This window comes from Anser brachyrhynchus (genome assembly GCF_964034855.1).
Source record: "Anser brachyrhynchus genome assembly, chromosome: 1".
Lineage (NCBI taxonomy): Eukaryota > Metazoa > Chordata > Aves > Anseriformes > Anatidae > Anser > Anser brachyrhynchus.
Window position 1 is genome coordinate 121,164,886 of NC_137694.1, and position 13,279 is coordinate 121,178,164.

Below are 13,279 nucleotides of genomic sequence, written 5' to 3' on the forward strand. Positions count from 1 at the left end.
CAAGAAGATTAAAAAAAAGAAGTAGATTTCACTCATATTGCTATATTCTACAGGAATTTCTTCTACCACAAGAGCAACTGAAAGTTCCTAAGAAGTGGGTAGTTCTAAAAAAGATCCAAGCCACAGATCAACAGTTTGTGCTAGCTACACCCGCTATTTGGTTTAAGAAAATTAATGCATGCAAGATGATCCTCCAACATTTACTTTTGAAAGACAGTTAAATCTAAGCCATAAGAGACTTGGGCCCACTCTCAGATACAGGAGGCTGCTCGCAGCTGCTCCGTTCAGCTGAGCTAATAAGACTAAATAGAAGTGGCCCCACCCACGAAGCCGCAAACAATACATGCATTCAGGAGCTGTTCTTTGTTTTATTGAACGATCGAAGCAGGACTATAATCAAGTGTTGGTCCACTCTTATCATCAAAAAGAAATCTGTTCATTTTTTTTAATAACATCAACACAAGTGGAAGAAACATGAAGCATCATAATAGGAACCTTTAACTACAGGATGTTAGACTATGCTCAGACTGGTGCTACTTCAGTATTTCTAGACTCTCCACTGTATAGACCAGCCACACTAGTGTTTATTTATCTCCAAATCACTACAGTTCTGGGTAAAGCACCCTTCTGGCTATCTGAGCCATCATCATGAGATCAAAATGCCATTTCTGCCACTAGAATCCTGATCTTGTAGCATTTAATATTTTACTAAAGAGTAACAACTATCCTCTCCAAAGTTACATATAGCCATTATAAATATTTACATCAAACATTTACAACTGGTTCATAATATACAACACAACAATTTAACTATAATTTATAATCTTCCTGTGTCATAATTTCAGTCTGTTCTGCACACAGTCACAGGCAGTACAGGGCATTTCTGAAACTCATGTTACATGATAAAAAACTGGAATGATGTTACTTTCATAACAATCAGTTTGGGGGAAGTGTTTTCTTTGTTAAACAAGCAGATTTCAATTTCTAAACCCAATCTAGTGCTACTACTAACTTTTAAAATAGGATTAAGAGGAGGAAAAAAAAAGATACTTGGAAATAAATACACCTTTAAAAATTCCACAATTAACCATGTAAGAATATTTGTTTTCACACAACGTAAAGGAGACCTTACTCTTCATCATTTCCCTGCGCTGGAACACTTTAGTTCAATCCATTCTTATCTTCTGATTTGTCATCCTGTAAATAATGCTGTCATACCCAGGATCCATGTTCCAGAGGTTGTAGGAGATGACTATCACAGCTAAAGCAAGACCTATCATCATCCACAGAATAATGTTGAAGATTACAGAGTAGTTGTAGTTGTATGGATAGGCAAGGTTATATGGATTATCTGATTCACTCTGTAACGAAGAAAGTAAGTGTATTACTTTAACAAGTTATTTTGCATACATAACACATTCTGACTACATCAAAAATCTGAGCCATCTAAATACGAGAGATGCATTTTTGTCTAGACAACTCTGATGCTAGGGCACAAAATGCAAAAGTGATTATGTGACTGACATTAATGAAATCCAAAGGAAGGGGCTGACAAGAGCCTCGTGAAATTCAAAGAAGACAAATGCAAAGCCCTGCACGTGGCACAGAATAACCCCGCCTGACAGCACAGACTGGGCACTGACCAGCTGGGGAACAGCTCTGCGAAGAGGGCCCATTGGACAGGGTGAACAAAGCTGCCCCTGTGACGATGAAGGTAAACTGCATCCTGGACAGGTCAAAGAAGGCAATTATTTCTCTCTACTCAACCCCCATGAAGCAGGGCTTGCATGCACTACTGTACTGGGGAAAACAGTGCATGAATACAAATTCTAACAAGAAACGAGGGAAGTTTTCACAGTGAAAGTGGTAAGATTTTGGAACAGGTTGTCCAAGGCTACAAGTTCCACAGCCTCTCTGGACATTTTGAGAACTTGGCTGGACAAGGACCTATGGAGCCTGATCAAACTCCTAAATTAATCCTGCTTTGAGCAGTGGGCTGGATTAGACCATGTCCAGAGGTTGTCTTTACACTAAATTACTGTATGATTTATTCAAAATCATTAAAGGTAAGCTGACCTCTTCACACCCATGCCTACATCAAAGTCAGTACCCTAGTCCTTAAAAAGTTATGCTCAGGTAAAGAAGTGATGCAGTTTGAATGCATTTGTGCTGTCAATAGGTGAGATACAGAAAAATGTACGTATACTACCTGTGAAGACTGGAGAATGGAGCGAGTCTTCCTTGTGAGGGGAGAATTAAACGTCTTTACAGCCACCACTTCTACTACTGCATTCCCACTATACAGATTATACATCTCATCTGCAAACTGGAAGAGCAAAAGTGACTTAATTTAAAGCCTAAACCGTAGCCAGGAATTAAGGAGGGCCTTGTAAGCAAGATGTACTAAACCATAACATGTCGGCTTCAGGATTAAGAGGATTGTAGGAAGTTGTAAAATGAAACCCACTATTTTTGAGTTCCAGCGAGAAAGGGCCAACTTCCAGCTGGTTTACAACATCTCAGAGTAAACGGTTACTTGCCTTAGTGAATTCATGCTTTTACACTTTTCCATCATGCTTTTGAAACTCAAAATTTACTGGTGTCAGGTCTTAAAAAGTATTATCTAACGATTACGTAAGACCAGCTAAAGCATTACTTACCTGAATGGTTGGAAATTAAGATTTATACAACTTCATGGCAAGGGGAAACTAATCACTGTACCCCAGGATAAAAAAAGATTTCCACATTTCACTGGGCCAGTCTTGGTGAGACATGCTGGTGGTTTTTTAATGCAAGATGTTTGTTTAGGAGAAAGACATATCAGCTCATGTCTTATATAAGGTTTTAATATATTCCTACTCCTTCATCCAGAACACCTAACATACTATGCAAAATGTTGACATGATTCTATACAGTGACAAATTGTAATATTCAATTTTATAACTGAACAAATGCGTTTTAAAAATCAATTAAAAAACAAACATCAATAAGGCCATCACTAATGAAGTGACAGTTCACAGCAGAACACAATCAAAAAGCTAAATCCCATGTTGTTAACACAAAAAAATATTTCCTTAGTATTGTTATGAGTTTTGTTCCTTAGATAGAAAGCGTACCTTTTGCAAGGAGTCTACAAGAATTTGAGAAGCATCCTTGAACTGCTGAGAGTCTTCCCCATATCGTTTTCCAACTTCTTCCAAACCAGCCAGTTCCAGAGAATACAGGTCTGGAGAGTGATCTTTGGCCAAGTGCTTGTGTCGAGACAGCTTTGGGACACGATTGAGGACAGAAAGAATTTAATTCATAAACAGGTTACTTTAAAAACACATTTTCACAAAGTCAGTTTGCTGGGACTAATCCAGCCTCACTTTCCACAGTCATATTTCATGTTGATTAGAGAATGGAATTTTTGGCCAACTTAACCACAAAGATGTCCACAAGTGGTTTTTTTTTTCCCCTTACGCTACAGAAGAAAGCAGACAATCATCACGTAGCATCTATTTATAACATGAGATCACATACACATAATCTAGAACTCTACTAAAAGAAACATACTTTTGTTCTTGTCAGAATCCTTTCTCTATACTTGCCATAAAAATAAAAGTTGGAAGAAAAAAATAACTATAATACCTGGATACTACCATTCCCTCCACCGAAGCTGGGCTTTGCAAAAGTGAGTAAACTGCAACTTCCACCTTACTGCTGCCGACATACAAAAGTATTTTACTTAGGGAGTATCATCTACTCATCACAATTCATGCTACAGAAGTCACTCTATCTCTTTAAAGTAAATGGAACAATGATATTTTGAAGTAAAATGGTAGACAGGGCAAAGAACATGTTCTTAACTACCATTACACTTCTTAAGTAAGAAAACTAGGAAAGCCCTGCAAATTCCTCATTGAGTACTTCCTGTGGGTATGGAGAAATAGTAGCTCAGAACACCCCCTGCTCTCTCAAACACAACAAAAGAGCAGCTACAGAGGTCCAAAGTTCTCATTTCCTTCCATAAAAACAAGGCTGATTCAAACACCTTAAGAACACACTATTTAAACTGATGCACCAAACGATACACTTGAGTGCACATCACTGTTTGCCAAGTACCCTGGCTATGGCTTCTCTACCTTTAAACGGTATCTTTCAAGTTTGAGACCTCAGGTGTAGGAAGTGTTTACAAAAAATAATAATAATAATCTTACCAGGCTTGCAATATCATGTAGGACTTGTAGTTCTGACAAAAAAAGCAAGTCAACCTGGGGAAGGAGACAAAAGAAAAAGATGGGCATTTCCTTCGATGAAACCAGAGTCAGAGAAACCTTATTTTGTTGCAAGCCTCTGTATTTTCTAACGGGATATGTCTGTTACAGCATCAAAACATACTGGAAGGCAATTACTTTTAATAAAGTTACTTACAGAAGAACTTTAACCTTAGTTCTTAGAATTCAATTAGAAATAGAAAAGGGTACTCTCCTAGGCAAAGGAAGAAGAAAATGGAAAAGCGTATTAGAAAATAATCTACAAGTACTCATTGATTATATTTTTTTACCTCGTTGTTTCTGCTGAGGGAGTTGAGAGGAAGGGAGCTGAGAATGGAGTTGTCCTGAAATAAGCGGTTTCGCAGTTGGCGCAGCGTGACAGAAAGATCTTCAAATACAGAGTTTGCCTTGCCCACCATGTACACTCTCTGCAGGAATAGCCATTGTTTAATAAGAGAGATTCGTTTTTTAGTTTCTCCAATCACACATTAACAATCAACCACACTTGCAAATCATGCTCCAATGCAAAATATTTTCATATAACTGCTTCTGCCCCAACCAGACAAGAGGAAAGTGTTCTTACTATTTAGAGCATTTGCAATCAGAACTGAAGCAATACTCACTTCCTCGCTGGGGGCCAGCTGCAAGACCACAGGAGTCTCCTCAGAGAACAAAGTATGAATAGCATTCGCAACACTGTCCAGACTGAAAGGAACAGCCTGAAACACAAAGTCTGGTTAGATTTTTGGGTAAAACTGGACCTGACAATATAAAAGGAGAAAACGACTTAAGTCTGGAAAACTAAGACAGCCTCTTTTTGAGTAGAGTATGAATAATTCCAAAGTGATAGCAATCAGAGCCAAGGTACAAAATAACAACTGCACATCTGTTAATAGACTATTTATTTGCAAATATGATGAACACAATACATTTTTAAGCACTCCAAGAGGCCATGACTGTGTAATTAAGAGGCTTACTTAAGCTGAAAGTATAGCCTCATTTACCAAGGAAGCCAGACCAACAAATTTAAAAGCAATACAAAAGGCTGAACCCATGTTACAGTAAATTGAAAGTTATGAACCACAGAAAGCTGTGGAATGAAAATATATCAGTAGAAAGACCAATGCTGAAACACCAAAGAAAAGAACCACACAGAAATTATTGAGAGCAAAAGAAGTCCTAGGATGGCATTAGAACCATTACAGGTAAGCAAATAAAACTCTTAAGTTTTTGTAAACGCTTATTTCTAGGTTTTATCTAGAAAGAAGCAGAATGACATTTCCATTCACTAGTTAAAGAGCACAAAAATCTTTTTTCTAATAGATATTGGTAAGTCTGTAGGTTACGATAATTAGTATCCAGTGGCCCTGATCATTTGAAATTATTCTTGAATACTGGAGAACCAGTGCTTTGCCAGCATACATTTGAGGCAGTTCATTTGAAGCCACAGCAGTGAAAAAACTGAAGACTGGGAATCTTAATTTCTTTTAATGGGAAATAAAGAAAATAGGCATTAAGTACACCTTAGAACCTTCATAAGTTACAAGTGTGAATATGACTGAAGACTACTCGATCTATTAGGTAAGGGTTCTGCAGGTCAGGTGTACTACATGGTCTGGTACAGGCAATCTTCAACCAGTTTTGGTCCAGATACCATTTCAGCAAAACTAGTATGTTACTACCTGAACTAATGAGCTGTGCTGGAAGGCTGATGTGAAAGCAGATTTGCATTAAGCTGAGTTTGACCTGTGCTCGATTTAAAGCCGTGTAACGTCCTAATTAATCACTGATATTTTGCAATAGATTAAAAGACTTCCTGATAGCTGTAGATGTAATTTCATAAGGAAATCATCATCTCATCTTGGGGTGCACAACAGGTTAGCAAGATTAAACAAAAGACTATTCAACAATCACTGATGATTCCTCATAGTTTGACTGAAATATTATTATTCATAATTTTATTAACAAGAGGGCAGCAGTCCCACAAAGCCATGGTAAACTGATACAAAATAGTCTTCTGAGACAGGCAAAAGCATAATTAACTAACTAGAAGTGACCTGAAAAACACCTTAATTGAAAAACAACTCTTTTGAAAAGGATTTAGGGATTCATGCTGGAAGAACAACAGCTCAACATGAAGAACTTGTGCACTACTGCAGTGGAACTGATTAAAGCAAACCATGTATTACTGAAGAAGCAACCATAAACTGTACGGTTACCAATATTTTGTACGGTTACTGTGTTCCTGTTAAGGTGTGTGCGGACAAAATTTTACGACAAGAAAAAATGAGCATAAATTAAAATACAGGAGATAACACCTGAACACAAGAAAGTGCCTATTTACTGAGAGGGTGGTCAGGTAGTGGCACAGGTTGCCCAGAGAGGTTGTGGAGTCTCCATCTCTAGGGATACTCAAAATCCGACTGGTGATGGTCCTGGACAACCTGCTTTGGCTGACCCTGCTTGATCATGGGGATTGGACTAGGTGATTTCAAGAGCTCCCTTTCAACCAAAATGATTCTGTGACAAGTATGAGAAAAAAGTTTCAGCAAAGATGGTTGGTAACAGGTAAACATAACATTATTTGTTGTTTTCTGTTTGCTATAGTATAATCAAAGTATAATCGTGTCTCATAGTACAATATTTCAGTCCAGTACTTGAGGAAAACTCAACAATTGCTTAGAGATAGAAACAGTACATGAAAGAATCAACAGCATATAAAATGCTACCATACACTTAGTTGTAAACAAAATAAAATAAAATTTAGCAATTCTGATTGTGAATCAGTAAGTTAACAAAGAAAGCAGTGGATTCTCTGCCTCTTGGTGCAAACATATTACAACTAGATGCCTTTCAAGGAAAACGTGCTTTTGTCAAACAAACTCAACACAGGAGAGTCTACGTTAACTTCAAAGGCCTTTGACCTTGTACAGGAGTCAAACTGGATTATTTATCAATACAGCCTGATCCATCATTCCAGGGGGACAGGTGAACTTCAAGCGAAGTAAGAATTATGAGAACTTCCAGGACTACAGTAGAAAGCCTTGCACTTCTAATTAGATCAAAAGAGTCACAGAAGTGGAACAACCGCTCCAGATGCAGATACTCACATTCTCAATTGGGTAAGAAATTCCTTTCACAGGCAACGTCAGCTTGTCTACTCCCTTCACCGTTACTAACACGGTAGCTCGTGGTCTGTGGAACAGATCACCCACTGCAAGCCCAGGCCAGGAAAGGTCCTGTTACAAAATAGTAGAAGACAAAACAAAACAACCACTTCTATTTCACAGGAGGACAGAGAGAGGAACCTCCCCGACCATAACAGCAAAATAATTTATTATCTTGTTGATATCTCTGTACAGAACAGCCCATTGGAAATTTCATGGGGAAAAAAGTATGGCTAGAATGCTTCCATTTTGAGTAACGCTGTCTGAAGTTAACCATGAAAAAACTGCTACTCTAAAAGCTACCAGCACTTTCACAGCAAAGTCTGCATTGAGAGAATATTATACATACTGGATACTTCAAGATTTATTTCCCATAGAAAAGTAAAAGCATAGTCTGTATTTATTAAGTAAAGCTTTGATTTTAAAACAAAAAAAAAAAACCTTTCATAAACCAGCACAGGAACATATTTAGACACACTAAAACACTAACATCTTGATATGTCAGTACCACAAAGAAATGGGAGGAGGGGTGTTAGTAGTACTAAAAGACCACCACCAACCTAAAAACCTACAAACTTCCATAGAGACATTAAAGGATTCCTTAGTTACTAACTAAGGAATTTACATATTGGCAAGAGCACAGTGACTGGTACATGGCTAGTTTACTCAGGCACAAAAATACAAACTCATCTGTTTGTCATGAATTCAAACAAATTCCTCCATTTGTGTAAAAGATGTAACTGCTTTTTAAAAAAAAAAGTTTTATGAAACCAAATTATTTGGATTTTGGATGTAAAATGTCATTGACATTATGAACTGTGTCACTTTAAACAAAAGAAAAAGCCTTCTATAACATCAACAGGGACGAAAACATGGTTCAGTCTGGCCTTCCCTTAAAAAGGGGAAGACAACCTAATGACCATTTTTGCCAATCTCCGATCTAATGCAGTACATATTTAAAAATCTTTACAGTATAACCTACTACACTGTCAGATTAGTTTCCTAGACTACAGCCTTGATGCAAACTGCAAAATGAGTGTTTTAGACCCGCAGTATTCTCAACAGCAGTGTCAGAAGCTGCCTACATAGTGATCTCTACCTTAATGACAATGCTGGTAACAACTTCCAGTTTCAGTGCTTAACTAAATACAGCAATCTAAAGACCTTCCTTCCTTCCTTCTCTGCCTTCTTCTAGCATTTGACATAGTAATAATTGAGAACAATTTCTACATGATGCTACCGATCTATCACAGTAAATGAATTCCAAGCTTTGGTTAAAGGAACAGAGTGAATACCTAAACACTTTTTTTCCTTTATAACCATGTCCTTCCTCAGGATGACCATTATGCTGAAAGTCAGGTGCTCAAAATGGGCTAGAACCCCACACCGTTTTGTTGAGCATCTTTACAGGCAATGCACCCAGGACCATCTGATGTATTTTTTTTCTTAATAATACAAATATACTTATTGTGAACACTAGGCGTAGAAATTTATTTTACTAGTTTCACGATTACAAGCATAATGAATTGACACCATGCTATGTTAAACAAGTTCCAAAATACAGGCTAAACAGACCTGCATTCAAACCAGTTATCTCTTGCCCAGTTGCTGTATGGAAGAAATGGGAACTGAACTCCCCCTCCAGCACTGTGAGGATATCCCAGCTTGCAGCTTTCAGCATCTGGCTGCACACAGACACTGCTAGACACCTTGCCATTAAAAACTTTCATATGCTACTTCAATAGTCACTCGTCCCTTCTGCAGCCCAGCAAAAAAAAAAAAAAAAAATCAGTAAGCAACATGGAATCTGTCCATGGACTCTTACTTGCCTGCCCTACTTCAAACATCACTAAAGCTACGTTTGTCCAAAAAACTAATTTGGGAAACAAACTAGGTTTTCAAGTGCTTCAATTACTTCCTAAGCAGCCTTTTCACTTGTTCTAATTAACTGTGCTTAGCAGACAAGCTTGCTGACCTGACAAAATGCCTGCTCAGCCAAGACGTTTCTCATGATCTTCAGAATACCCAAGAAAAGATCCCTATGGATAACTCACAAGAATTTGGAGAGGACTCCACAAGTTCTTGCTACAGGACTACAGGGGATGGGAAACAGCACATAGCTGGGCATCTGAACAACTGATGAACATGACTGCTAAAGACTCTGCAGGCTTGCTTCCTTCTATAGCTGATGATTCAAGCTAGCCAGCTAGCACAGCCTCCTTCTGCTCATATGACTGGTACAGCTCCGGGCTCGGAAACCACGCTCTGACAAGTCATACGTGCCTCAAGACAGGATGATATTTTATATATTCCAGCACGTGACAGAAAGATTTGCATGTTTCACCGAGTAAGTCCATAGTTTTAGAGTTGTTTCAAAAACAAGCCATCAAACATACCTCTTCAACAGAAAAGCCCATGGATAATGCAGCGACATCTGGAATCCGATCGCCAGGAATTGGCCAACTTCCATCTCGAAAAACAACTGACTGAGGTGTTCGTAAGATACTAAATTCATCACCGCACACACCTAAAAACAGACAAACAAGCAAGCTGTCACATTTCTTACAGTCTTTCACTCACATCACAGAAGCAAAGCATACCAGAGCTTTCATTCATTCTTGTCTTTCTCATACCTACCACTTTATGCAGAATATGTAACAAGTAACATTCGCTTTAGTGCTCTGGAACACCAGGCAAGGTATCTATACAGCAAAAACTAAGCATGGACAAATCCACAGTGACAAGACTGGACGATGACTAAAGCAACAGAACAGTACGCTTCTACCTACTCACTAGCAGGCCACGAGCTGTGTGACAACTCAAGCCTGGCAAAGCCAACCCTCAGCAGAGCCAGGCAGAATCCAAAAGCCCAGCTCAGCAGCAGCTATGCACCAACACGGCTCTGTTTTCTTCCGGGACTGCACGACGTAACCCCTCTATTTGTGTAGTAAACAGCCGGAGCCACTGAGCCCAGAGCCGACAGGATCGGTTGAGCTCATCAGCGCTGGTTTAAACAGAGCACTGCCAGGAACAGCCTGGCTCCTGCAGAACAGCTCCGGTGTCTCTGCCCTGCCTCCTCAAGCACGGGAGGTCACAAGACTTCTTGCTTGGATGCAACACTCGGCCTCGGCTGACTGTGTGGAGCCACAATCCACAGTACTCCTCATGCTGAGTTTTCACTTACCTGGGATCCCTCTCCCCTCTCACCTTCAACAACAAAGCTGACTAAGCATACTTGTAAGGTATAGTATGATGACATTTATGCTGTAATAAAGTCAGAGAGGACTACATAGAAATGAGAGAGAGTTATTTTAATCTAGCTTCCTAGTCACTTCGGCAGAACTGCAAGACTGTGTGTACACAAACCCAACAATCTATCTAAATCAATTCTAAAACATATTTGGTTAAAATTTGTGTATAAGCAGTCACACACACAATGCAAAGTTTCAGAAATATCCTTCCCCAAAGAGCATCTGTATGTGCTTCTACCATAAAAATCACCTGATACAATTCTTAAGAAAATCAAGGAAGAAAGCAACAAATATTTGCAGGCCACCTAAGCTTCAGTTCCAATTAAACAATCAGTCTGATTATGTACTTCAAAATTACATGTATGTGCTAATCTTTTGAAGAAAATATAAGCATTTACTCTCTTGATCACTGAAAATTAGTTACCAGCCCCAGCAGCTAGTAACTAATTTTCAGCAGCACAAAGTACCTCTCTAAGGCATCTGTAAACCTAAAGGCCCTTCACACACACACAAAAAAAAAAGCAAGAACCAGTAGTAACTGATGCAATGGGCAGTCTTAAGTTTTCTTGAACTTAGTTTAATCAATTTGCCCTTGAAGATGTTGCTTTAAACCTGCTCATGATCATGCATACAAATGTTGACAGTAAACCTGAGCTATGTTACAATAAACATACTAAAGGAACAAAGTACTGTGAGGCAGGTCAGGGAATGGTGGCAAAAGGAAAGCAGCAGACCAAATCAACAGATGCATACGGAGCAGGGTCAAAAATGCTTTTGTTTTAAATTGATATTTGTTCTCTGGATGGCCTGCTATCAAGTGTAATGGTAGAGCAAACCACAGTCCCTTATCTTGAAGCACATAAACGTTTCCATGCCAATTTGCTTAAGAAGGAATTTACAATTACAGTCTCACTCAATCAGATAGTGACAGGACAAGGGGTTTAAACTAAAAGAGTGTACGTTTAGGTTAGATATTTGGAAGAAATTCTTTACTCGGAGGGCGGTGAGGCCCTGGCACAGGCTGCCCAGAGCAGCTGTGGATGCCCCATCCCTAGAGGTGCTCAAGGCCAGGCTGGATGGGGCTTTGGGCAACCTGGTCTGGTGGGAGGTGTCCCTGCCCATGGCAGGGGGTTGGAACCAGGTGGTCCTTACGGTCCCCTCCTTCCCCGGCCAGCCTGTGACCCCACACGACACCCCACAGCCCACAGAGCTCAGGCAGCGCCCGCTGAGCTGCCGCTCGCCCCACCACCCCCCAACCACCCCCCAACCGCCCCCCAACCACCCGCCGGGGCTGAGGAGACAACCCCCCCACCCACCCCCCCCCGCGCGCCCCTTCCCAACCGTTGCGGCCTGGCCGTTGAGGCGTGCGACCGGCCGTTAACGGACACTAACGGCCGTTAACGCCCAGCTCGCTCGCTCGCTCCCTCCCTCCCTCCCCCCGTCCCCTCACCGGCCAGCCAGGCCGCGGCCAGCAGCACCGCCGCGGGCACAGCGCCGCGCCGCCCCATGGCACCCCCGCCGCCGGCCGCCGCACTGCCAGGCCCAGCCGGGAAGACGCCCGGCCCCGCTGCGGAGCGCTGACGGGCAGCCGCGGCGGCCAATGAGAGGGCGGCGTTCCCGGCGGCGGGGCGGGCCGGAGGAGAAAGCCCCGCCCGCTCACGGGACGGGCCCGTCAGCTGAGGCGCTGCTGCGCTAGGGGCGGAGCCGTAGTTTGAGTGGCGTTTCCGTTGGGCCAATCAGATCGCGGGGGGAGCTCTGCACCATTTCCCCCTACCGGTAAATTCATGAGGAGGCGGAGCCTAGCGGGACTGAATTGACAACTGCTTTGTCCAATCGAAGCGCGAGGGGTCCGGGCCTCGCCCCTCCCACCTCCCCCCAGCGCTGCCGTGACGGCGTTGGGCGGAGGGGAGGGAAGGAGCTCTGATTGACAGCCAAGCCAACCAGTCACAGGCTCCATGCGGCGCCGTGTGAGCGGGGGCACAGATGGGGGCTCTGAGGGCGTACCCAGCTGTAGCGTTGGCGTCTGTGCTCACAGGGAACCGTTAGTGGTGGGGCGAGTCACAGAGCCGTTAGGGCTGGAGGAGACCTCCAGGATCATCTGGTCCAACCGCCCCCCTACCACCAATGTCACCCACTGAACCGTGTCCCCAAGCACCACGTCCAGCCTTCCCTTAAATAACCGTAACCTTTATAAACCATGCTGTGTGCAGGGGGCTCTGAAGTTCGGCTCCTGCGCAAGTTATGAGCACTTCAAATGAATACTCACATATTCCATACTCTGCATTGCGCATCACAAAACCAGCACCACATAACAGCTTTTGTAAAGTAAATGCAAATAGTTGTTTGTGGGATTACCCGGATGCCGTAGTAAAGAGTGTGATCAGACTGCTTGTTTCCTTATACTCCCTTCTACCTTCACAGCAGGGTTAAGAGAACGTACAGATGACAAGGCCTGAATCACTGAACAACAAAGAAATTGAATAACTGCTTTTTCAATGACCCTGGCCTGTTCTGTTCACTGAGGAAGGCAGGAATGCATGTTAAAAACTGTATTGTAAGCTAACAATGCTCACACAACGTGTATGTCCATGGGTTCTAGTTTAAG

The 13,279-nt window shown here is 41.6% G+C and overlaps 2 protein-coding genes across 2 annotated transcripts in view; one reads left to right on the top strand and one right to left on the bottom strand.

Moving 5' to 3' along the window:
- The window catches only part of MED14 (mediator complex subunit 14), a 61,700-nt gene extending 50,987 nt beyond the window's left edge, over positions 1-10,713 (top strand). Inside the window, exon 33 of the mRNA XM_080583355.1 lies at positions 9,029-10,713. The gene's annotated coding sequence lies outside the window, so the exon portion shown is untranslated. The remainder of the gene's footprint in view (positions 1-9,028) is intronic.
- On the bottom strand, positions 349-12,399 carry ATP6AP2 (ATPase H+ transporting accessory protein 2). Its single transcript, XM_080583367.1, has 9 exons — positions 12,125-12,399; positions 9,820-9,950; positions 7,367-7,495; positions 4,880-4,975; positions 4,547-4,684; positions 4,200-4,253; positions 3,117-3,266; positions 2,210-2,326; positions 349-1,361 (listed from the first exon to the last, which is right to left on the bottom strand). Exons 1-9 carry the CDS (start codon positions 12,180-12,182, stop codon positions 1,167-1,169), a joined length of 1,068 nt encoding a protein of 355 aa, XP_080439493.1. The 5' UTR covers positions 12,183-12,399; the 3' UTR covers positions 349-1,166.
- Between the last annotated feature and the right edge of the window lie 880 nt (positions 12,400-13,279).

Coding starts and splice junctions, on each gene's coding strand:
- ATP6AP2 (XM_080583367.1), bottom strand. CDS start 12,182: ATGGGGCGGCGCGGCGCTGTGCCCGCGGCGGTGCTGCTGGCCGCGGCC. Junction 7,496..9,819: donor TGGGCTTTTCTGTTGAAGAG/GTATGTTTGATG, acceptor ATTTTGTAACAG/GACCTTTCCTGGCCTGGGCT. Junction 4,254..4,546: donor CCCTCAGCAGAAACAACGAG/GTAAAAAAATAT, acceptor CTCCTTCCCCAG/GTTGACTTGCTTTTTTTGTC.